Source organism: Gigantopelta aegis, chromosome 9, assembly GCF_016097555.1.
Source record: "Gigantopelta aegis isolate Gae_Host chromosome 9, Gae_host_genome, whole genome shotgun sequence".
Taxonomy (NCBI): domain Eukaryota; kingdom Metazoa; phylum Mollusca; class Gastropoda; order Neomphalida; family Peltospiridae; genus Gigantopelta; species Gigantopelta aegis.
This window is the reverse complement of record NC_054707.1, coordinates 8,517,630-8,544,422: the sequence shown is the minus strand read 5'-3', so window position 1 is coordinate 8,544,422 and position 26,793 is coordinate 8,517,630. Positions and strand designations below refer to the sequence as shown.

The 26,793-nt window shown below is 34.2% G+C and overlaps 2 protein-coding genes across 2 annotated transcripts; both read right to left on the bottom strand.

Annotated features, from left to right (window-relative positions):
* Positions 1 to 404: 404 nt before the first annotated feature.
* LOC121381202 (homologous-pairing protein 2 homolog) lies at positions 405 to 11,911 on the bottom strand. Its single transcript, XM_041510396.1, has 9 exons — positions 11,784 to 11,911; positions 10,404 to 10,501; positions 9,639 to 9,728; positions 5,288 to 5,399; positions 4,844 to 4,914; positions 4,158 to 4,232; positions 3,241 to 3,294; positions 1,324 to 1,383; positions 405 to 735 (listed from the first exon to the last, which is right to left on the bottom strand). Exons 1-9 carry the CDS (start codon positions 11,803 to 11,805, stop codon positions 679 to 681), a joined length of 639 nt encoding a protein of 212 aa, XP_041366330.1. The 5' UTR covers positions 11,806 to 11,911; the 3' UTR covers positions 405 to 678.
* Positions 11,912 to 13,119: 1,208 nt separating this feature from the next.
* LOC121380639 (Bardet-Biedl syndrome 5 protein-like) lies at positions 13,120 to 25,188 on the bottom strand. The gene is made up of 12 exons (XM_041509550.1): positions 24,936 to 25,188; positions 21,935 to 22,017; positions 20,898 to 20,963; positions 20,406 to 20,455; positions 19,864 to 19,944; positions 19,500 to 19,546; positions 18,889 to 19,024; positions 17,525 to 17,620; positions 17,116 to 17,178; positions 16,504 to 16,638; positions 15,606 to 15,689; positions 13,120 to 14,553 (listed from the first exon to the last, which is right to left on the bottom strand). The coding sequence occupies exons 1-12, from the start codon at positions 25,112 to 25,114 to the stop codon at positions 14,425 to 14,427; spliced, it is 1,149 nt and encodes a 382-aa protein (XP_041365484.1). The 5' UTR covers positions 25,115 to 25,188; the 3' UTR covers positions 13,120 to 14,424.
* Positions 25,189 to 26,793: the final 1,605 nt, after the last annotated feature.

Genomic DNA, 26,793 nt, shown 5'->3' with positions numbered 1-26,793 from the left:
AATGATAGTAACAGACTTCTGACAAAGTGAAGCTTCAATTTACATCACAATACCACAACATAAACATACGTTATTGTCAAGTTTTACAAAACAAGATTTCCACGGAATAAAATTTTACTTACCATAAATGTTTTCAGTGCACTGCGATGAACATCCTTAGGTGCAACTATAAACCAAGTTTCAGTGCACTGCGATGAACATCCTTAGGTGCAACTATAAACCAAGTTTCACTGACCTAGGACTTAAACAAAGTTTGTGACAAACTGACCTAAACACAAAAACTAATGCAGCTATATAAATGCTGTCGGGAAAAGTAATGCCCACATCTCACCATTTTACTTCGTTCAGGCAAAAGTAGGACTTTATATGCCTTCTGTAAAACAAAAACAACATTTAAACCCTGCTTACTAACAAAAATATTTTATTTGTTTGTAAATAATAAATAAAATATATAAGAACAAGCAAACACAAATTTAATTGAAAATCTCCGCTCTGTAGAACTCATTTTACGGTATATTCACTAAAACCGGCTTATAATAGCCTATTGCAGTCTTTGATGCATGTCTTAACAGAGGGCTCAGATCTTACACAAAGGGATATTTGTAAAACACATCAATGATGTATTTCAAATAGTATTTTTGGCAATGTTTTATGTAATATCTGCTTCCCACGGCTTTGTCAAACTTCTGGTGGTTTTACATTGTAATCTTCATCAGTTTCTATGCCAATTTCTTCCTGAAAAAAAAGAGAGAAGTAACTGTCAGAAATGTACTTAGTTCATTCTGTGTACAGGGTTTTAAGAAAAGATTTGATTTTATTGAGAAATTACCATAACATCACAACAGTAAACCTTGAAACCATATATTTAGGAACAGGTCAGGAAAAGGTGACTGAAGTTGTTCATATCTTAGGTACAAATAACAGTGGGGGTTGGTGGAATTAATTTTGGTTTCTGAAGGTACACTTTTACCACACACACACCCCCACCCCAACCATACATACCATTGACTTTCTCGGCATATTAAACTACCCTAAACAGGCAGAACAGCAAAGTAATAAACATTTAGTACAATACATCTAGAGAATAATAAAATAAAACAATATTTTACAATTACGCTGTGAAGATTTATTTAACCAACATTGTTAGTTCTAACGTTTCATACAATTAATGTTTCCATGTACTTCTATGGGAAGATAAGTTGTAAACAGCAATATAAACTAGAAAGTAGGTTCAGGAATCACAAGCTTCATATTGTACGAAATAAATCTATAAAAGAAAAACTACTTTGTGCTATCACAAATGGATAACAACTGTCACTTTACCAATAGTTGTTTCTTTGTTTTGGGATATCCTTCAAGAACTGCACTGACGATGTCGGTTGACTGAAGAGAAATGTAACATATTTTTAAGAAAATAGAGCTCAGTTCTGTATACAATATTTAATACAGGATTCCCTAAGTGATGATGTGAAGAATATTCTTCCAAATAATTGAATATCCTTAGAGCTTGAAATAGGAAGTAAAATATGGCCTTCTGTTATTTTTGTCTTCAAAAAGCAGTCTAAAAGAAATATTGCCTGCTAAGAAAACATATGGCCTGCAGGGAAGACATCATATATAGGATAAGGAAAGGATTTGGGATAATGTGTGAAAAATTAGGATGTCAGGTATGTATTTTACAGTATTGTGAAATAAAAATTTAACAGAATCACAAGTTAAATAGCAAATGAGATAATTGTATATACCCGGTACATCTTTAAAAATGACTATTGTGTTTCTGATGTTATACAAATACAACACTTTCTGGATAGCATTTTTTACGTATTGGCCAGATATATATATACTGAACAAAATAAGAAACTTCCGCTAACTTTACTTGAACATAACTTGATGAAAACAAACCGGGGGAATAATTGTTATATATGCGTTTAAAGAGTGTTCCATGATGCATCGTTTGGTGCAAAAATCATGGCCATAGCTTAACAGAAACTGGGAGAAATTTTGACCAAGTGTGGTAGGGGTTAAAAAAAAACCCACCCACTTAATAACGGGTATGACCACCTCTTGAATTGACCACTGCAGTGCATCACAGGCGCATAGAATTAACTAAAGTGTTGATTTCTGCCTGTGGAATATTGTTCCATTCCTGAATGAGCGCTTGACGAAGTTCGTTGACGTTAGCGGGTGGGTTGGGACGACGCCTCAATCATCTGTCCAGACTATCCTAGACATGCTCGATGGGGTTGAGATCAGGACTTTTAGCAGGCCAGTCATCAATGAAATCAATGTTATTTGTCCTAAGAATATTTACAGTGTCTCTAGCTGTATGAGAGGTGGCATTATCATGCTGAAAAATCGAGATGTTGGCGTTGTTATGGAACAGAGGAATGACGTGATGAGCGAGAATGTCATTGCGGTAACGTTGAGCATTTAAATTGCCATCAATGCCGACTAGTGGTGAACGATAACCATGGGCAGTGGATGCCCAGACCATGACAGAACCCCCACCCCCGAAATGATCTCGTTCAAGAACACAACAGTCAGCATAGCGTTCATTTCTCCTACGGTAGACGCGCACCCTGCCATCGCCACGTTGTGGCAGTTTGGAATCGATTGCGCAAATGCGTGTTCATGATATAGCGGTCTTGACCACGCGTTGTAACATGCGGACGTCCACGACGTGGCAAGTCGTTGGTGCTTCCTGTCGTTCGAAATCTTACGCGAAGATTTTGTATCGCTCGACTAGAACTCCCAACATGCCTTGCAACGTCTTCTGTCGACATGCCAGCATCAAGCATGCCAATCGCCCGTTCGCGTAAATTATTGGGTATTCTTGGCATACTAAAAATGCTACAATGTAAAAAACGTTTAAAAAATTACAAATTTTGAAGCGTTTTCATTCACTTGACAACAATGTCAGTAAGACAAGTAAAACAAATTGACCGAATACTACACGGGACATGTCGAACCATGCATGTACGTGCAAATTGAATTTCACGTTGTCGACGATTAACAGTACAAAAATAATCGATAAATTTCATGAATCCTGATAATACAGCTCAAGGCTAATACTACCTATATAATTTCATTACACAATGAATTCTTTAACTATACTGAATACTATATGTACAAATCGGAAGTTTCTTTTTTTGTTCAGTATATATTTGTACAAAACATTCATTTAAGTTTAGGTAATTTAATACAAGATAGGATAGGACATGCTAACTAATTAACACTTACAATTCTTTTTCTCTTCCTCCATTCTTTTACATATTTAACTCTGTTCTTGTAAACCTACAAAGATAAAAATCTTCTGTAATATTAAGAAATTATACCTAAAAGTCAACAAAGAAAGTTAGTAGATACATAAGTGGTTCATTGCTACTGGAAGGCCACAAACTTGTCCCCATTTGTTTTAATCCAATGAGCTCCTACCCTCATTCCTGGAAGTACCAACTATAAAACCTGCCAAAATTACACACTAGTACCTTACTAAATATAATTCTGTCAAGTCATATATATTAATGATGGTATACACAAATAAACTATCATTATTAGTTTAATGACAAGAGATTTCAATGAACACTAATAATTATATTTATATAAACTATATTTAATTTAATAAAATATTTTTAAAATGGTGTGTGAACAACTACAGTACCACATGTTGAACAAAATTATGCTTTTTGCACAAATGAAGGATATGAATAGAATATAAACAAAATAACTGGATCAAGAAGGAAATGACAGACATATGGTTTCAGTTAGCAGCAAGGGATCTTTTACATGCACCATCCCACAGACCGGGTAGTACATACCACGGCCTTTGATATACCAGTCATGGTGCATTGGCTGGAATGAGAAATAGCCCAATGGGCCCACCGACAGGGATCGATCCCAGACTGACCGTGCATCGAGCGAGTGCTTTACCACTGGGCTACATCCCGTCCTCAACTGGATCAAAGCCAGTGACCTAGTTATTAGACATGTAAAATAGGTTTGTCTATTACATCCTCTTAAACTGTTAACTCTGGTCTTTGTAGTAGCTAAAGATGCATTTTATATAAGGCAGAAAAAGGTATGTACCCAGAAAAGTAGGGTCTGTGGCTCTAACAATAATGGGTTTTTTTTGTTATTTTGTTTAACTTAAAAATTACTTTTTCCTTTTCCTGTGGAGAGATGAGAACTCGGCCTTCTTTCAATGTGTTCAGTTTGTCTGTCATTGTTTCAATCTAAAACAAAAATACATATATATTTATAAAATTCAGTTTTAAACATTAATATACTAATATTATCAATAAGTTATTATAACCTACATACCAGTGAACAGTCAGTATCAGATCGCTCTTCACTACATAAATTTCAGAGATCACTAAACAATTCTAAAACTTTAAATAGTAGTTGCTACTCAATTTTCAACTGATCATCAACTGTTTTTAATAAAAAAATTGTTTAAAACAAAACGCCCCTGCATAAACTTAAATTAACAAAAATATCTGTGTAAGCAGTTCAGTCATATTTTAATTTAAGAACTAGTAACACATATTATCAGTTCCCATACTGTTAACTATTTATTAACACTAAAAACTAAGTCTGCAATACGAGAGATCTGGTTTCTCCCTTGTATTGATCAACCCCAATCTGTACATTTGTTTTTCACCTTGTTAAAAAATAATACATTGTTGTTTGAGCCCTACCACCATGTCAACCCACTTCCCAATGAAACTTTGAAAAATCACCTGTGTTATTTTTTTCTAAAAACATATACTACCCAAAAACCCTCTCGGTATAGTCTGAAATAAAATACATTCCCCTCTCCCACATTCCACAATGCAATGCTTACCTCTCTTGTTAACTCCTCAATCTGGTTTTGAGCTTCCTTTGTTGTTATTGAACTGTTCAACACTTTCAGTTCTGAAATTAAAATACTACTAACTGCATTCCATTTTCTTATTAATAAGTGCCTTTCATTTTGGTTCCATTTATTTCAATGTTTGCATTACTACATAGACTGCTCAACCTCAGTTCTATTTCTCCCCCACACCCTATCTCTTTCCTTTCCTCCCTCTCATATCAAAGAAACAACCATATGCTAAACAACAAATAACCACGTTTAAAAATGGCCGAGATGATGTTAAAAATATTTCTTTGGTCAAGTAATCCCAGACTGCTCTATACAGACACAGTAAACATTATAGTTTAACAGTTTGTCCATTATTTCCTTGAATTTGCTATATAATACACTTAACACCAATTTTTAATTTAACTACAGTAACAATATTTTTACCACTTTCTAGTTTTTTCATTTCTGTTTGTTCATTCTGCAAATCATCTGTTAACTTGGATATTGTTAAATCCATAGCTTTGAGTTTCTCATCATTCACATCAGGAAACTGCGACTAAAAAAAAACAAAATTAAAAACTGTAGCAGACATTCCATTCCCATCTTACACATTTACATATCGGGTGTACTGTATTTATAAATAAACAATGATGCAATCATGTCAACAACAGACAAACATCACTGGCTATGATGTATCAAGTTACAATCATAATTTAGAGCAGCTCCTATTCCTAATGTGTGATTCATATTTGACTGAAAGAAATTTCACTTTCTTTTCCTTTGTTTTCGCCAAATTTTTCAGACCAGCCAGGTATGTCCATATTAGGGGTGGGGAAAAATAAAATTGTCAATTGGTCCCACTTGATGTCGTCACTACCAGAGAGGGGGGAAGAGATAATAAAAAAAGAACATTTAAGTCGATATTTGCCAAATAGTTCTTAACAAAATCATAGTGACATTTGTATGGTTTTATCTTGAATCATGAACACGAAACGATAAACATGAAAAAAAACACAAATTGTATATATTTTACATAATAGAATAAATAATATAAAAAACAAATAAAAGTTATGAATTTTAATTCCCATATATATATATATATAAAAAGTACGAGTATTCAGTACTGTGTCCTGAAAATTAATAAAAGATGGCACCGTTGAAGCGTTTGACAGCCTGAGCTAGCACATGTTTAGACAAAGAAAGTAATAACGTCATCATTGATTGGATGAAATTTGACCTCTGCTGGCTCTAGATTAGCCCGAGTACTCTGACTGTAAGAGAGCTAGACGGACATTTGGACATAAACACGCTCTCATTACAGTCAGAGACCAACCTATGTCTTTTTTTGGCAATTCCTGACTACCAGACGGTAGGCAACGAGTCCCGCTCTAATACCACAACAATCCTATGTTTGACGTCAAATACCTTTACATCAATCATTTTCGAGTTAAGTGATACAAAAAAATCCACATATTAATCACTAATACACTTACTACAGAAAGAAACCCGACAGCACCCACATTCAGCTATGCTTCGTGACACTCCGTCGCAACAATTGCAAAGCTCGGCGATCTATTTCGAGACGTAGACCACGTGATCGCGCACTGGGCGATTCCGCCTTGTGCAGCAGTTACAGGGGCCGTCTCATATCAAGCGGTTATTATTTTCATAAACAAATCGTCAGTCAAAAAAGAACTTGTAAATCAGCGACAAATATCATTGTCGTACTGTTAACTGCCAATGCGTATCGATGGGTAATCTCATTAATTGTGGCTACATTCTACGCTGAAAAAAAGTTCTAAACCTTTTTTTAAAGCTCCCACACACCCTCTCGTTCTGAGTACAGTTTGTGGCCCTGATCAGAAATCGTGGTAGCGTACTTGAACATCAAACTGATATAAGCAGGTTAATTCCCGACATCGGACCTGGCAGTCATTTGTGGCCATACATGCATACGGCGAAACTCATCGCCATCGGTCCCTAGGCGTCAGCTTGTCTACTATGACGGAACTCCTGTCTACAACTGATCATTGAGTATTGTGTTACAGAATCGGTCTTTGTTCAGTTGTTGAAAACAATTGGGCTGTGTTCTACGTAGGTTAATTCATTGTCAATAATTATTAACTACCATACATATATGTGATTTACATTTGCTTGGATAAAACGATCGTTCATATGAAATTAGTTATTAAGCAAACAGAATACTTACAACCAACCCAAAACAAAATTTGAACTATTTTTATTACTTAATTTACTAGTATCCTACCGCCTTTTTCTTCTTTATTTTTCTTTTTGCTTTTTAATGAGATATTACACCACAGTTTCACATTTGAGTCATTTCCGCATATTTCTTAGGGAGTGGGTTTCAGCTCAGTCGTTTGAGTGTTCGCGTCGCAGGATCGAACAACCTCGATGGATCCATTCAACCAATTGATTTCTTTGTCGTTCCAACTAATGCACCAGAACTGGTCAGTGGCCTGTGGGAAAGTACATATAAAAGATCCATTGCTAATGTAGCGGGTTTCTTCTCCAATACTCATATCAGAGTTACCAAATGTTTGACATCCAATAGCTAGTGATTAATTAATCAATGTGCTCTAGTGGTGTCATTGAACAAAACAAATTTCAATATTTTTTAGTTTGATCTGAATAGCAAAACAACTATAAGATAAGTTTTAAAGATCGAATGAGCTATGCACCGATTCAATTTTGATTTTGCAGTAACAAGCATTGCCATCCTTCCCCTTAACGCCTCGGAATACATCTTATGATACCCCATCCCCTCAAGAGCGTTACGTAATTGTTGAAGAAAAAACCCCCCCACACACACACTCTACTACTGTACTAATGACTAATTCATAAAACATAAAATAATCAAATTAAATTACTACTTACTTTATCTTTCATAAGAGGAGGCAGTACGTAGCACATACTTTTGCCGTATCCTGTCGATAACACCCAAATGTATCCTTCAAATTCAAAATGGAATCAATAATGTGTAATTGTTTTGGTTTAATGACGTAATGAAATCCAAATTCATCCAAAACGGCATTAGCCAACTCTTCCATGTTGTAACTTCGCTTGATATGAGACGGCCCCTGTAACTGCTGCACAAGGCGGAATCGCCCAGTGCGCGATCACGTGGTCTACGTCTCGAAATAGATCGCCGAGCTTTGCAATTGTTGCGACGGAGTGTCACGAAGCGTAGCTCAATGTGAGTGCTGTCGGGTTTCTTTCTGTAGTAAGTGTATTAGTGATTAATATGTGGATTTTTTTGTATCACTTAACTCGAAAATGATTGATGTAAAGGTATTTGACGTCAAACATAGGATTGTTGTGGTATTAGAGCGGGACTCGTTGCCTACCGTCTGGTAGTCAGGAATTGCCAAAAAAAGACATAGGTTGGTCTCCGACTGTAATGAAAGCGTGTTTATGTCCAAATGTCCGTCTAGCTCTCTTACAGTCAGAGTACTCGGGCTAGCTCTAGATATAACAGTACATGTAGCTGTTCTGCTTACTCCCACTTGTTAACAAAAAAGGTGGAAACCTTTTGTTAATTTTAAAATCCTTTATAATTATTGGATACACTACATTGAACATTCAACAATAAATACATTTATAGATTATTTCAGTATATTTTATGCTATTGCACAAAAACCTCTTGCTTCGGACTAGGACATTCGACCCGACAAAGCTCTGTACAGTATGGCTGACAGGTGTTGACTGTAACCAGTTGCAAATTCTGGGTCCTTTGTTTTAATTGGAGTGTAATACCTTGATGGCTCTCTAAACCAAGAATGGTGCTATCGTTAACGTCTGTTTAATCTCTTGACCAGCTCAGCGACTTTGACAAATGTCTAGCCTAGTGGCAGTCGATTGACACTACTGTAGGTCCGACTTCAGTGACTGGCGATATTATGGATATACTTAGGCAGACTTTAAAATCACAAACGTCTGAAACACCAGCCATATTGACCACTATTTATTTATTATTTTAAACCATGCATGTGATACCTATGTCTAGGCAGGCCGGTCCACTTGACGGATAGGAATTTGTTCCAATAATAGAAATGGACAGGTGCTTCGGACCGACAAGAATGACAAAAGTGGGACCAGCAAACGCACGTTTTTTAAAAATAATTTCGGTCTCAGAGATCGAGAATCGGCCCCAGACCGGGAAAAAAGGGCTTTTCCCCACCCCTGGTCCATATATATGTAATCTGTTCAAGTTTGAATACCTATTATTAACACCACACAGTTCCATCAGGAACATACAAATCCTGAGCCGTAACCAACAGTGTTTGAACCCAGAAGAAGAAGAATACCTATTAACAAAATGTGGTAATCCGATAGAAAAGTTTAGAAACAATAGATATTCACCAGTGTTTTAGAATAAAAATGCTGATTTAAAAAGATGGCAAGTCGGAATATTTTCAACAGTTAATATTATAACTAAAAACAAATTGCATTTGTGTGTGTCAAGTGTGTTTTGTGAAGACTTTTAGCAACCTCAACTTTTGAACATAATAAACACTCAAGAAGTGGGGGACACAGTGTTTTGTTGTTCCTGTCCGAACCAAAGGTCAAAGTTTGTTTTGTTTAATGACTCCACTTGAGCATATTCATTTATTAATCATCGGTTATTGGAGGTCAAACATTTGGTAATTCTTAATACAGCAAGGGATCATCATCCCACAGCTGTCTTAACCATGTCGCTCATCACTGATTACTATGTTAACATTTAAAACATGTTTAGTTTGTACTCAGCTATCTGACATTCAATACATTTTCTCACCTGATCTGCGACATACACTTTCTGTTTGCCGTACACCTTCTCTCGGATTTTGCCTTCCTCGGCCAGGGATTCACATGCCTTTTGCACAGCCTAAAATAAAAACTGACATGCATGTAGTCCAACTGGCTACACATTGCACCCTGTATAAAGGGCTCAGGTCACAATAATTCACACAAACTGTTGTTATATTCGCGTATCGGTTATGTAATTTTAAAATGACGAACAATGCCAATCGGTTATGCAGTAAACCGTTACAACTTCTGAAATTAAAAGCTGTAAACTTCTTAAAATATTTCATTGCAGTGCTAGTTTGAGACAACTGACCAGATTACGTAAATATAAATCACATAATCGAATAACCAGATACCGTACCTAACTGATTACGGTCATGTTCTGTAGGTCCCTTATGGTTCAATAAATCCACTAACACGTAGTCCAGGCTAGTGAATGTTTTATTTGGGCTAGTGGAAATTATCAATTTTATTACTGTAATACATAGGGCACTAGCCAAAGCTTCTGTGAGAGGTAGTAACTTTCTCAAACATTTGTCAAACACTGGGTCCCTACATGGCCAGTTTTGATATAAATAAACCAGTGAACTGCTGGAATCATGTCACACATATACAAATGCAAATTTTATATGCTTAATGGATATCTCACAATGCTTTCACAACATATCGTGGTTTAGTAAATACATGAACTAACAAACTATATCAAAATACAACAAATGTTTTCTTCCTTTTTTGTTTGTTTTAAAAATTATACCGTTTTTCCAAATTCTTTGCCATAATTGTTGAAAATATCCACTACACTGTATGGTCTGTTCTGTTGGGCCAGGTAAATGAGAATACCTTTCGCTGCACCTGTTCAAAAGAAATTAAAATTTTATCAACATTTATATAAATTTACATCTACATGAGACTTAAAAATAAACAAAAATATAACAGAAATTTATTTGCCTATCAGTGATGAAGTAAATAATTTAATAGACTGAAAACATCTTACCTACATTGTCGGGATCATGTTCTTTGCTAGGTTTCAACTATTGTGATTACCAGTAACCACTATACATACATGCGTCATTAAAATACCGTTTTCTTTTGTTGTATGAAATTATGTAGCATTAACATGTATGTGTGTACTTACTTGGATGGGAAATAAGTATACACAGGCATCTGGGGATGCCAGCTTTGACAGGGTGGTGTTGGCAGTTATTTTAATTTGCTTCTCAAATGGAAGGTGGTAATGCACATAATCTTCAGTTATATAATAATTTGCACTCCACCTACTTTCCATGCCTGTGTTTACTATTTACCAGATAATAGATATGTTCAGATTGACAGCAGATGCATTGGACTAAGCTATAAGTAGGCTACTCCTACAAACAAAAAATCTTTTAACTTGTTTTATGTTTTATATGCCTTTCCCCACAGACACTCAAGAGGTGGGGAACAGTGATTTGTTGTACCTGTCCTAACCAAAGATCAAAGTTTGTTTTGTTTAACGACACCACTAGTGCACACTGATGAATTAATCATTGGCTACTGGATGTCAAACATTTGGTAATTCTGACATGCCATCCAAGGAAACACGCTACATTTTTCCTAATGCAGCTTGGGATCTTTTATATGCATTTTCACACTGACAGAAAAGCATATACCACGGCCTTTGTCCAGTTGTGGTGTACTGGATGGAATGAGAGAAAAAAAAAATCAGCTTAACAGATTCACCCAGGTGGTTCGATCCTGTGACGCAAGCACTTCAGACGAGCACTCAACTGACTGAGCTAAATCCCGATCCCCCTCCGACAGATGACCGACTCGGATGTAGAAAAATCGTTGGAAACCAGGAACAAACTTGTCCATTAACTTAAGAGTAAATGATCTCACATCCAATCACGCCTCAGCAAGTTTTCTAAAGTTAAAATTTGTTTTGTTTAATGACACCACTAGAGCACATTGATTTATGGTCCGCTGGGGATCGATCTAGACCTACCGCGCATCAATCTAACGTTTCACCACTCACCGAGTCTGAGCTACCCGAGGCCGAGGTAGACACGGAAAGACGGGCCCCTACGTCGCAACTACTATTTGAACGCATTACAAATGTCAATACACTAGTTTAATTCTTTGCATTCACATTTACCTGCTTCCTTAGATTTACTCATTTTTAATAATGGTATTTGTTATTAGCATGTTACTTGTCCTAAAATTAACACTTCCAACTCCCAAGTTATAAATGGCGCGTTTTACATGAGTTATCTTCCTTTTAACGTTCAACAACTCTTGTAACAAAAAAGAAAGAAAGAAAAGAAAGAGTTACGCCCCTTCCTCTAAAACCCCAACCCCAATCGCACATATTAGTCATACGAGTTCTAAATCCATTTCGTATTTCAAACATCATTTCAATTTTACAGTGGTCACTCATGTTATAAAAGATATGCTTTATTTTTAGGTCATGCCAGTGATGACAATAATAAACTATGTCATTGTCATGAAAACAGGATCAAAGTGGCATTTGATAAATACATCGTAAATTTGAAAAGTTAGGCCTATATACAGTATATATATATATATATATATATATATATATATATATATATATATATATATATATATATACAGGGCCGTAGCTAGCTGGGGGGGGGGGGGGGGAGCATTATAGAAACTTAAAGAAAATTCTTTTCTTCTTTTTAAGGAGTTTTAGACTTAACTACTCAGTTGCCCCCCCCCCCCCCCAACAAACAAAATTCTAGCTACGGCCCTGATTTTCTATTTGTATGCAAAATGTACAGGGTATTCATTTTTGATAACTGAAATCAGACATTACCCAGTACTGCTGAAAAGTAATGGTCATCGAAACGAGTTCTAGCCTATTTTAAAGGGCATTTCCCCATTTCAACATCAACTCTCGTTTTAACTCTATTGTAACTTGATCCAAATGTGTTACAGGTTTGTAGTTTAACCGAACTTCATGTCCATTTTCGCAAGTTGAAACTAGCTGCCGGCCTCGGTGGTGCAATGGTTAAGCCATCGGACCACAGGCTGGTAGGTACATGGTTCGCAGCCCAGTACCGGCTCCAACCCAGAGCGAGTTCTTAAGGGCTTAATGGGTAGGTGTAAGGCCACTACACACTCTTTCTCTCTCACTAACCACCAACAACTAAAACTAACCCACTGCCTTGGACAGACAGCTCAGATATCCGAGATGTGTACCCAGGACAGCATGCTTGAACCTTAATTGGATAGAAGCACGATAATAAATTGAAATAAATGAAATGAATGAAACTAGCTAGGGTCTGTGACTTTAAAGCATCAGGTATTACTTTCATACATTCACAATTCCGTCATGAGCATATATTGTTCAAATGGTAGATGGTCAAAGGACACTGGTTGGGACTGGAAAACCCCATTGATAACCAATCCTACAACACATCACATATCTCAACATCTCATGCTAGAAAGAAAAAACTACTAGAACATTGACACTTGCAAATTGTTTTAATGGACGGAATCATATATATTACACTGAACAAAGTACATAAAATCACAGTTGACGAATCTGTATACAAATGCTACATTTTGTTAGTTGTGTCAATATATAAATTTAATGATTTAGACTTCTTATCAATATTCCACAAATATATTTCCTTTTCAATTTACTGTTCAAATTATACAGCTGATGCCACAATATGTTACTCTAAAACAACATGTAACTTACAATAATAATAAAAACTGCCTCAACAATATAGTACAGTATGATATCTTGTGCCAAAACGGATTTAGTTGTCTCACTTTGCTGAAAGCAAAATTTTAGGTACAATTTTTTTAATCTGCATTTTCAGACACCATCTTGGACTGTAAAATGGCCACCATTCTCAAATCTTTTTTTTGCTAAAATATCTTTACTCACCGACAACTGAGAGCTGTTTTATTGTGGAAATAGCATTACTTTTTTATATTAATGGGAGAGATACATGGTAGAAATTATTCTTAATTATTTATCAGAAGTATTGGTAGCCATTTGGAATAAATAATGAACTTCATTTTAGAAGAATTTGTGATTCATAATTTAGACTTGGTTCAAACAATTCCACTAATTTAAAAATACTATGTGCTGGAAACAAACTCAATAAATCCCATCGGTTAAAGGTACATAGTCCTTAATGGATAAAGTTGGCCAATGAAATCCGTTTTGGCACACAAAACCAGCTGGAATACATATCATACCATACTAATAAAACAAGAAAGCACATCAACCAGAAACACTATGCATATATACAAAACCAGAATCATCTTAGCTGTCATGGAATTGAGAGAAATATGTTCCATCAAATGAAATGAAAACACTTTTGTTTAATATTTTTTGTATTCCTATCATTATAAACAATTTTGTTAAAACCAAAAACTCTAAAATATAAACTGAAAATAATGAACTGAATAACAATTTAGAAACGTGTAATGTGCACATAATTATCACCACAATGCTGATGGTTGATGAATACTTTATTTCCACAATCAAGTTTAAATGGTCACCTATTGGACTTGCATTATATTTTTTAACTTGGCAGTCAGAATTTTCTGATAGTCTTTACAAATGCCAGTAACAAAAACCAAAAACAAAAGCAGGATAATTCTAATCATGTTTTTCTTTTTCTTAGTTCATCTGACATAAAAATAAAAAAAGAACGTCCAACAGTCTTAACAAACTAAATCTGTGGTACAACTACTACTGTTCTTGTGAATCTAATGGTCCCAGATCAAGTGTATGAATAATTGATTGTTTATCATGAGGACAGCACTTCCCACAGTCCAGAAAGAGTAAAACCGTCTTTGAGTTTCTCTATGGCCAAACCAAGTTCTTCTGAATACACTGGATCTCGGTCTCTTTCTTTATTACCATCAGCAAAATATGCCTGGAAAACAACAACAAAGTACATTGGAACTTGTTTTACTTCAAATTCAGAGAGAATCAGTGCCAGATTTATAAGGGGGCAAAGGTCCCGGGCCCCACTGCCAGAGGGACCCCCAGACTAAGGACTTCCTTTATAAAAAAAGTGTAATAATTATAAAATTAGTTCATATTTTTTATTTGTTATGTAATTTAATTTCTATGTTGAGGAGCCCCTGAACCTGATGTGCCCCAGGCCCCCCAAGGTCTAAATCTGGTGTCAGAAAATGCCAGCTGGGATGGGGTGGTATTTATACAGTTGAATATATTGAAGGTTACTGAATAAAAAATAACTAATCAAGTGTGAAATGTTTGATGAAATCAGGCAAACATCCTATTGTTATTTGCTAACATCAACAGGTGTGTAAAACATATTACTACAGCTCTGTTAAGATAAAAAATGTTCATCAATATGATGATCTGAAGACATTTTTTTAAAGCCCATCAAAGTATGAAGCTTTCAGAATGCAGTTATGGAAAAAAGCCGTCCAATATCCAGAAACAATCGAATGTTTTTTCAAAACACAACACATTACTCATCAGTTTTCAACAATATACTGTAACCCGGAAAAAAACACCACATGTGCATATTAATTTTGTGCCATTTGCACTAAACCTCAAGTCACAAAATTTATACGCGCTCATTATTTCATTGCTGATGCTTATTGCTGATATCGATGGTTGTTTGCAAATTTTACCTGTTGCGAATATGCATCATATGTCAATATTAATCGGTCTACAGTAGTATTTGTACTTTCCTATAAAAAGCATATACCATATCCTTTAAGAAAGGAAAGACCAAAGAAATGTTTGAGTTAACGACACACTCAACACATTTTACTTGTGGTTATATGGCATCAAACATATGGTTAAGGACCAGACAGATAATGACAGAGAAAACCCGCTGCTGCCACACAATAGGCTACACATCCTTTAAAACATTATGCCAGAAGAACTAAGAAAACATGGTGATGTGATCTATATTGATAAAACTAAATATGAATCACACAAACTTACAGCAAAAGCGTCCGTCTGTCCGTCGTTTTCTATCTCGATATCGTCCGTCACCCGCTCCACAGTCAACTCCTCTATTGACTGAGGCTGTAAAATTAAAAAAGAAACAAAAATCAGAAACAAGATTACTCGATAAACAACAACTGGTTATTTATAGCCAAACAAGTAAAATGATCACATCAATAAATGTGTGAATTTCAGTGGCTACTTGTAAAACATATATATTGCTAAACAAAGTTGAATTAATACAACACTTTAAAGGGACATTCCTGAGTTTACTGCATTGTAAGATGTTAACTAATACAATATTTCTACGATTAAATTTACATATTAAATATATTTTCTTGTTTAGAATATCAGTGTCTGTATGTTCAATGTGTTTCTGGTCATTTTAATATTTGCAAGAATCCCAACTGGATTTTGTATTCAAATAATTTCATACGTACGAAAAATATATTTTAGGAAATAAAATGAAATTTAACCTAGTACAAATATTGGAACGATCAGAAACACATTTAATACACAGCTACTGATATTTTATGCAGAAAAGTGTATTTGATATGTAATTACAATCGTTAAAAAGTCTCTGTTAGTCGATAATGTCATCTTAAAATGTGCAGCAAACTCAGGAATGTCCCTTTAATCTTTGCTGAGTGCATATACTTCATAAAAAATATTTAACAACAGTCAATCCAAAGATAACTAAACAAATAAATATTGTATGACTGTTTAACAGTCAACTTAAAGATAAAGTTTGGTAATCAGATTTAACTGTAAATATTTAAATATTATATGACTGTTCAACAATTTAAGTCAGGTTAAAAATAACTGTAAACATTTATGTGTTGTACGACTGTCCAACAGATCTATAGGCTTTCTAAAGATAACCATTAACACTTACTTTGTCCTCCATCTCAAACTCGACCCCAAATATTGGACAGGAACTGTAAATACGATTAAGATTCTGGATTTCTTTGGCAATCTCTTTCAACTTTTCCGGAGGATCTATTCGGAATCCCAGGACATATCCTCCACTCTGCAAGAAAAACATTTCTAACAAAATATTAAAGAAAGAAAGTTTCTAAAGGTTGATAATTTTATTCTGATAAATAACCTGATAATACAATTGAATATATTGTAAATTACCGAATAAAAATGAATTAAAATATTTTTAAAATGTTAATTAGATTAATTAAATCCAGGTGCGTGTGCAGGATTTTATGCAAGAGTGGTCTAGACTGACAAGCTTCTTTTTTTTTGGGGGGGGGGGGGGGGGGGGGGGGGGTGGGGAGGAAGAGCGGATTCAAGAAATGCTGCCTTGGAAAATTAATTAAAAAGAAAAAACATAGAACTTCCCCTCCCAAACAAAAACATGTGTCTGAAGTTAGACAAATATCCAATGTTTTTTAATACATGTCCATATTTTCTACAACATTCAGTTGTGTTCATGCCAGTAGGGTGGACGAACAGTGACCAGATAGTGTAGGTGTTACACAATGTAAAAATATCTCACAAGAGTTGATGTTTCCACAACAAACGCCAGTCCAAACTTTGAATCTCGGATCTTAATCGTTTTCTAGAAGAAGAAAAAGACAGAAAAATAAATCCAGTGTTAAAAAAAATGCATTAATATTAATTAATTATTAATATTTCATTACTGGTACCACAAATATACATGCATTATAGTTTAAATCCATAAACTTTCCTTTGACATCCAATCAGCTTTTTAGCAGATGATTATAAATCAATGTGTTCTACTGGTGTAGTTAAACCAAATAAACTTTTTAACTTTCCATGAACTTTTCAACAAAAAAAAGAAGATCTGACTGGTAATAGCATTACATAATTTGATCCAATTCAAAGTAAATGTATAATGCTAAAGGTTTCAACTTACAGCACACAAGACTTTATTACATGCTTACCATCTGTAAATATGGGATGCTGACATTGAATGATTCATTGATGTTAGCATGCCAAACAAGGCGCACATTGGTGATATAGAACGTTCCCAGGTTACCCTGCAATAAGAGTGTGTGTCTTGTTATCAGTCAGACAGAAAACATATTTTTATATCACATTGATTGACACTGACTGACAAAATCTATACAAAAACTAAATTTATTGCTTATAAATTTAACTCAAAACAACGTTCCCACTTATATTCCATTTGAACCTGAATTCACTGCCTGTTGATAAAATTCAATATCCTCAATAATGCTTAACATTTTGTAAAACTGAAAGCTTATACATATATAAATTCACCATTCCACCTTACAACTAGCCTACTTACACTAAGACAAGACTAAACTTGATATTTCACAAGAAGAAAACTATGTTGTACACACCATTTATCTTATGATTTGTTTTAAAACATATCTAACGAGGAAAAGTGAGTTGGATATTATGTTTTAAACAATGAATCATAACTTAAATGGTATCTAACAGACACAAGTGTAGTATAATATTCTATTTCATACAAGTCCTACAAAAAACAGTTTTCAAAGACATTTTATTATCGACTTATTTACTGGGCTTCGTGTTTACACAATAAACATTTGTCACAGAGCAATTATTTCCATAAGTGTTCTTTTCATTGGTCAGTGTGGCTGTGGTGCCTGGGTAATCACCATGGAGCAGCAAAACAGATATTTTAAAATCAATCTCTCATATATGATATCATCATGTGTTCTTCAGTAGGAGAGTAAGAAATCAGTTTATATTAACTACACAAAGTTTGCTGTTTACACTGAACACAGTAAGGCTCAAAACTGGGTGTGGCAAGTGTGGTAGAGACACCATGTCTGGTGTATTTTGACGTCTAGGTCTGAAACTGTTACGTGTTATCAATATATATTAATGTGTTCATATCGTTAGATAAATTTATTTAAGAACATGAATAATATATATCTTTTATGTTGTTTATAGAAAAATAAAAGAGTAAGGTTCATACATTGTGCAATTGCCAGTGTGGCAGTGTAAAAATATAGCCCATGTTCTATGTCATCTGTTGTCTGATCTGTAGTTTGTGCCAGCACAGACACGATGTGTTTTTGTCACAATCGATTCAGTGTGTTTTATTTCAGATTGGTACCATACTCGCCAGACCCAGACCCAGATCCAGTGTGTTTTGAGCCTAACAACCATTTCCACATTTTTCCTGTTCATTGGAGAGATTCCAAATTCCATTCACGCGGTCATAAATTTCCTAATAGTAACATGATGACAATACAGTTATTTAAAACCGGACAAAAACCTGAATGGTTATGATATGATGTGCAGTGTTTACCTGGTCACTGGAGAGATTCCAGACTCCATTCACCTTGTCGTAGATCTCCTCCAGGGGGAGAAGTCGCAGATTCTTGTTATGAACCAAAGCACCACGCAGCTTCAGGTCTCGGTATAGTTTAGACGTTTCGTACGCTCTGAAAACAGATTCACTTGTTTCAATGTCAAATTACAGCATCTGACATCTGGTGATACAAGTACGTGTATAATAATTAGTCATTACAACATCAGGGCTCACCATGTCCATTTCCAAATTAGCCAATTGCTAATTAAAAAACATTTACAAAGTTTACAACATTACAAATTACAACATTTAATAATTTTCAAGAAAATACTCTACATATCCGAAAATTGGCAAAATTAAAATCTGTTCCTGTGCGAGACCTACAACATCCACACACACACACAACCCAAATAATCCCCAAGCAATCTGATTATTACACTCTTGACACGGAAATGCGATCAGTGTATATTATGTATTGGGTAATGTCAATGTAATTGTCATAATTCTTCCACTTGTTTTCATACTATTTGCTCTTTGATCTTTTAAGTCCAAACAAATACTAACATATTAATATTAATCGTAAATACAATAATAACAAATAAACTGACCTGTGAACCGATATTATGGAGGTAAACAGCCGAGGTGTGCCTGAAATCTAATAAAGAGGGGGGAATGAAATATAAACCACTATAATTGTAGTGTTGAAATTATACAATGAAACACTTTATAACAATGATATACATTTCTTGAAAGAGACATAATTTTGATATATTTTATTTCATTTGGCTAACTGAAATGTAAATTTTGGTGAAGATTTATTGACCAAATCTGTCAAATTACTAATGATATTTATCGACCAAATTTACCAAACCAGTACTAAGATTTTAGGTCCAACTTAAACCATACATCTCAATTATGTGTCCTGCCTGCATTTCTAAATAATAAAACAAAATGGAGTCATGTGCTTCTTACCAGGTTAGTGAAGATAAATTCAAATCTGGTTGCTGAACATTTTGTCAGAACATACAGAGCTTCAGAATTTCCTTTCAGTTTCTGGAAAAAAGGAAACTTATTAAATCTAATCTTAAAACTCCAACATGAACCTATACTGGTCATTCTTACCGACATTAACATACACATTATTATTATACAAAAATGTATTTATAATCACTTAATAAGAACAAATCACTCGAACCCCATCGGTGCTCAAGAAAGTGTTCAACCCATCGGGTAGTTCGACCCAACCATTGGGTCAACATCGTGTAAGTATAACTCGGAACTTTAATTTTGGTTCAAGTGTTGCAGTGTATTTGACCCTTCCGAGTTCAACACAACGAGATTCTACTGTAATTAATAATACTTTTTTTTCTTTTTTTTTTTTAATAACAAGGAAAACAAAATGATTTTTCAGATTATGAATGTAATACCATTCTGGGATTGATGAATTGTGAAGAAAAAAAAACTTTGTTCAAATAACAGTCAAAAAACAAAACTTAAAGATTTTATATTCATACCGATTGGGCAGTTTTTGTTGAGATATTGATAACACAGTTCAATCCAATTGCTGAAAATAAAATGATCTGGTGATTACACAATTACACATACATGGTTTAAGCACGAAGAAAAATAACTATTTGTTTAATGTGTAAATGAATTTGTCTTTGTCAACAAATAAATAAAAGTTTAGTAGTAACGTATGGATCAACACAAGAGTTGTGCATAAAACAAAAATTACACTTTGTTAAAATAATGGAAATGTGGTTTTGGGGTGGGGTTTATAAGTTATTATTAGTCTTGGGGCAAATGCATAAATCGGTTAAAGTGCATTGTGGTACTTTAGGCACATCTTAACATTTTGTCTAATTGTTTGACTTTTTAGACAGAATATTAAACATTAAACATAGCCTTAGAAAGTCATAAGAAAGTTTTAAAAGAATGAAGCTGCATTATGGCAAAAGACATACAATTACAGGATGAATTTTTTAATACTAGTTACTATTACTTACACAAATTCACTCTTAACAGGGAAAGGGAATGCCAGATGATTCGAAGATTTGTCACTATTAGTCTACCTGTAATGAGCAAAAACATTTAAAAAACAATTAAGTACATGTATAATACTATTAGAAGCAGTCCATATTTAGTCATGAAACTTGAGAACACAAGATAAAAAGGTAATTTAATGTAAACATTCAAAAGATTAAAGACAATTGTTTTTGTCTATTCTCAACCACATTTAAACTTCTAACAGTTTCTGAACATACATATAATGTGAATAGAATGTTTGTATCTATCAGTCTCTAAATACATTATTCAACAAACTATTAACTTAATTACAAAATTAGCACGTATGTAAAAACATCAGTCACTCCACAAAATAGATGGATTATTGTTACAATTAATTAAAATGCATGTTTGTATATATAATCTGTTGCATCGTAAGGGAACCGGTAAATTGGTAAGTAACTCTGTAACGAATAGCATTAAAATCCATATGTAAACATATAACGTTTTAAACCCATACTAACTCATAAAACATTTTTTGAAAAAAATCTGTGTAAATAAAAGAGAGTTTCTTTACAAATTTCCATAAAATTGCATAGGTTATCTCTCTTTTTGATTTAGGGATGAAAGTTAATGTTTGTTTTGTTCAACAACACCACTTGAGCATATTGATTAATTAATCATCGGCTATTGGATGTCAAGCATTTGGTAATTTTTACATATAGTCTTAGAGAGGAAACCCGCTACATTTTTCTATTAGTAGCAAGGGATCTTTCATATGTGCTCTTTCCCACAGACAGAAAAACACATACCATGGCCTTTGACCAGTTGTGGTGCACTGGTTGGAACGAGAAAAAGCCCAATCAGCTGAATGGATCTACCGAGGTGGTTCGATCCTGAGACACAAGAACCTCAGGCAAGCACTCAACAGAGTTTTAGTATTATACAGTATATAGTTATATGCCAATTCATCGATTCCCTTTCGTCGCCAATGGACTATAGTGAACACATTTATTTAAATTAATGACCCGTCTTTCACCTCGATCTCCATTGTTTCCTTTGGTGTCCTCTACAGCATCCAGGCGATCAATCACTTTCTCACCTGGCCTCATCCGCATTTGGCTGAAACAAAAAATATTACAATTTAAAATTTTTACACGTTCCTTTTGATTTCAAAGCAAAGCTTCAGAATTTAATAATATATAAAGCAGGGATCGAAATAAGTCAAGAATGGTCATTCGGGTTAAAAGGAGTTTACTGCATATTAATCAACAATATAGTGGTGTAGCAATACATCAAACTATCAATATGTTGCGATAGGCAGTGCCTCGATAGCAATGTATCGATAGTTAATTAAACTATTGATAACTATTGCAATTGTTTACTCAACTATCGATAGTTTTAATAGTATGCATAGTTAAAGCATAACAACAATGTGTGGTCTTTATATTATAAATGTATTAAACATGATTTCACTACCTAGTGACATTATTACAAATAACTTAGTACAAACAAGACATGCATAAAAACGCAAACATACATACATACGCAGGCATACGCACACAAACATATACATACATACATATTGGAAGACTGAGGTACATATAAATAGTTTGGGGAAATATCTATTCATATTACTGTTATCAAGTGATTTAAAAATTCAAAATACTATTGCAATAGTACTATCACTATTGCGATACTATCACAATACTATTCCAATAGTAAAACAGACCGAATTAGTCAACCCTAATTAAGAAAGTCAAGAACGGTAATTCATTCTACACAAAACCTTATTAAAATAAAACTACATCACCAGTGTTTCTGCCAGAAAGAATATTTTGGGTATGGCTCTATGGAATTGAATGCAACCACAGTCAACAGGGGGTATGGGGGTCCTCCCCCAGAAAGAAAATGAGTTAAATTTAGGGTTAGGGTTAACAAAATCATACAGTAATGATAAGAGAAATTAATTTTGTGAAAAAGTTAATTTTAAAAAATAATATCTGCAAAACAATTTGGGTATGGTGCCATACCCGTTTTACCATCTGGCAGAGACCTTGATCACCTAAATTTTGATTAACTAACTTACTTAGTCTAAGTATCAATTAGATACACATACAGCCAGCATCAGTACAGGAGTATGAATGAACAGCAAAGTATTAGTGTGTCTTTGAAGGTATCTTATACTAGTTTAGAGGCACTGATTTTCCCGCGATCGCGGAATCGCGGAAATACCTATCTGAAACGGAATTCCCGATTTTTTTCAAAAACATTATTCAACTTTAATTAGCGCATTTGATTAATTAAAATTTATTTTTCGAACTAAAAACTATGGACACCGACATCTGCCTGTGCTACGCTACGACACTAGTACCTTTGTATGTTACGCCAAATGTTTAATGTAGAGTATCTAGACGTTTTACCAGTCATGTTTTCTTCGCTTATTCCCGGCGATTTAACGGGAAAAACCGAACATTGTAAGCTAAAATTGTCTGATATTTACTCAAGTGAAAGATATATTATGTTATGTTTGCTTATTAATTTTTAACATTTGCGGCATTGCCATATTTCCGATCTCACAAAGGAATGCAGTAATTGCATATTGTATGCCAGGCTTTGTTCAAAATAAATTATACAAGGGAAGTGGTTTATAGTGACACTAGTGTGATCGTTTGTAATTATTTTCCCGATCATATCGTAAAGAAAACCGAAAATGTCCGAAGTCTGTGTCGTGGCGTATTCGTGTTTAAATTTAAACCAAAAATAAATACAAACTACTGACATGTTTTGCCTCATTGCATATTTATTTTATACCAGCAATTAATTGCGGTGTGTGTGTCACTGTGTGTGTGTGTGTGTGTGTGTGTGTGTGTGTGAAACAAAAACAGAATCTGTTTAATACTGAAACGGAAAAAAACGGAATTTGTAACATTATGAAACGGATAAGGGAAAAATCTGAAACGGAAAGTCAGTGCCTCACTAGTTATACATGTAGTAAATTAATGAAAATATAAATGTGTCGTAACCTATAGGTTATCAGGTCTGTATTTTGTGGTAACCTGTACATGCATTACCAGACACGTCAAACTGACCATTTCGATGCCTTTAAAGGCAGTATGGTCGACATGCTCTGCATTTTGCCCTTGTCCATTATAATCTCTTTATCATCCATTAAAGGGACATACCCTAGTTTTAAACACTAACGCATATTGTTGACTATTATAACCATTTTTGGTAACTTATATGATACTTCACTTAGATTTTATTGTTTAGATTATCAATTTCCGTACATCCGAAGTGTTTTGGGTCATCCTGGTGTTTTTAATATCACAAATGCTTTTCTCATATTTTTAAAAATGCATGTGCGTCTGAGAAGTAACAGTTATGGAGTCAAGTTTAAGTCTATTTTTAGAGTTGTAAACTTTATCAAAATGTGTTACAGGTTTGTAGATTAATTAAACTTAGTGTTAGTTTTCACAGGTTGAAATTAGGATATGTCCCTTTAAAGGCTTTTGTGGGAGATATCGTTAGCACTATAACTTGCAATATCTCCTGCGACATTGTTTACAACTGTCGCAAAAGAAAAGAATGACAATGGATGATAAAAAGAATACCCCCACCCTGGTGTCTTGTGATGTCGTTGATAAATTATGATATCACAAGACACTCGGGGAGTATCCTCTATATATGTTGTTTGGACTTTAAATAGGACTTCCAGTTCCAAGAATTAAAATTATAAATACATTCAAATGACCATCTAAGAGAAAATAGAAGTATTATTATATAGAACTTGTGTTCAAGTAACATCAATTAGTCCAATCTTATTGTGGGTGAGGAGTCTTTCTATGATATTCTGCACACCTGGAACAAGTACCTTTAAGTGAATTATTGTCATGACAACCCAGTATCATTAGGCCTACTGCAATAAATAATAAAAACCTGTGATAGGACATATTATACATTCTTTAGATAATCAATAATTAAAAAATTAAAAAGTCATGTATTTGTAAAAATAACAGTAATTAAAATACGGTAAGTACATTGGACTAATGTCAAATCTGACATCTCTGTCTTCCCACAACTGTTCCCCAGACATTTTGGAATGTTTTATTTTTTTTCGTTCTTTCTTTCGTGTGTGAACTTTACTCCTTTCAAAATGGAGCACCAACAAGAATTGGATCCATGTTATTATTATTTCAGCGATAAACACAAAGTGCATTTTTATATATACCCTTTTTTACAAATGACTAAAAAAAAAATCTTCTAATGACTACACAAACATATAACACAAATACTTTTTTTTTTTTTTTTTTTTATTTATTTATTTATTTTATTATTATTATTATTATTTTTTTTTTTTTGGTTTGTTTATGACATTATGATTATAACTCTTTTGGTATAGGATATTTTGACCAGGTTTTTTTCACACACGCTGTCAACTGAGCTTTCTCGGTATCACTCGAGCCCGGGGTACACGGAACCTGCAGAGTCTGCCGGGTAATAAAATTATAAATCGCATGGTGACCAAATATATTTATTAATTTGTAATTAATTATACCTGTAATTACATGCACACCAAACAGTTGATTTGTTTTGTTTAACGATATTACTAGAGCCCATTGATTTATTAATCTTCAGTTATTGGATGTTAGGCATGTGGTATTTTTTACTCGTAATCTTAGAGGAAACCAGCTGTACAGCAAGGGGAGTTTTATATGCACTTTCCCATAGACAGGACATCACATGCTACGGTCTTTGATATATTAGTTGTGGTGCATTGTTTGGGACAGAAACAAATTCAGAGAAGGGGTCTAGTGAGGAGGTTCGATCTCATGACGCAAGCACCTCAGGCGAGCGCTCTACCGAGTCGACAGAGCTAAATCACGCTTGCAGAAGTGTCCAGCAAGTGATCCCAGTCCATGATCATTGTAAATACCGGGTAACGTTAACAAACATTTTTGAAACATTTTATGATTTGTTATCAAAACATATTATTAAAACATTTTTTAAATCATAAATTTCCAGTAATAAAAGCATTCTGAAAAACATTAGTACAACATGTGCCAAAGCATTTACGTAATATTTTAAAGACATTTTAAAAACATTATTAATAAATACTTTAGAAACGTTTTATTAATACCCTACATCTTCGCACCACACAAACATTATCGAAAACATTACCATAACATTTGGCAAAACATTTACATAATGTTTTATGATTTTTTTAATAATCAATGTAGTCTACAAGTTGTGCTATAAATAATAATACTAGTACATGTAGTAGTAATATGGAATGTTCTAACTAAAATATATTGAATATATATATATTGAATGTTGTCACATCATCTTCAAGGTTCTTCATTGGTTAAGTTACTTTCATCAATGGATTGAGCTTTGTCATCTGATTCCAAGCTATAGTCATCGTAGGCAAACGGGGCATGTTCCCCCACTTTGTAGCAGCAGTGGTTGTATATATATATTTAATTACGTATGTGTGTTTTTGCCCCTCCCCACATACATTTTGGCACCTTTCTACGCCCATATGTATGTCTAACTATGCAAATGGTTTACATGTGATTACTGTGTCATAGGTTATCTAGCTACATGACCGGATTTCTTTTTTGATTTTTTTTTTTGATTTTTTTTTTGGAGGGGGGGGGGGCTGAGAGAGGTATCTTCAAGTCTTAAAATGACATTAATATATAACATTTGGTCAATAAAAGTTGATTTGAATTGCACAGCTCTATTCACACACAACGTTGTTATCATTATTATAATAGGCTAATAATAACTATTTAAGTCTATTATTATTATTATCTACACTCTAGGGTATTTTTGACTAGATGCGGCCCAGAAAATATACATGTACATGCACATGTACATGTACATGTTAACTAA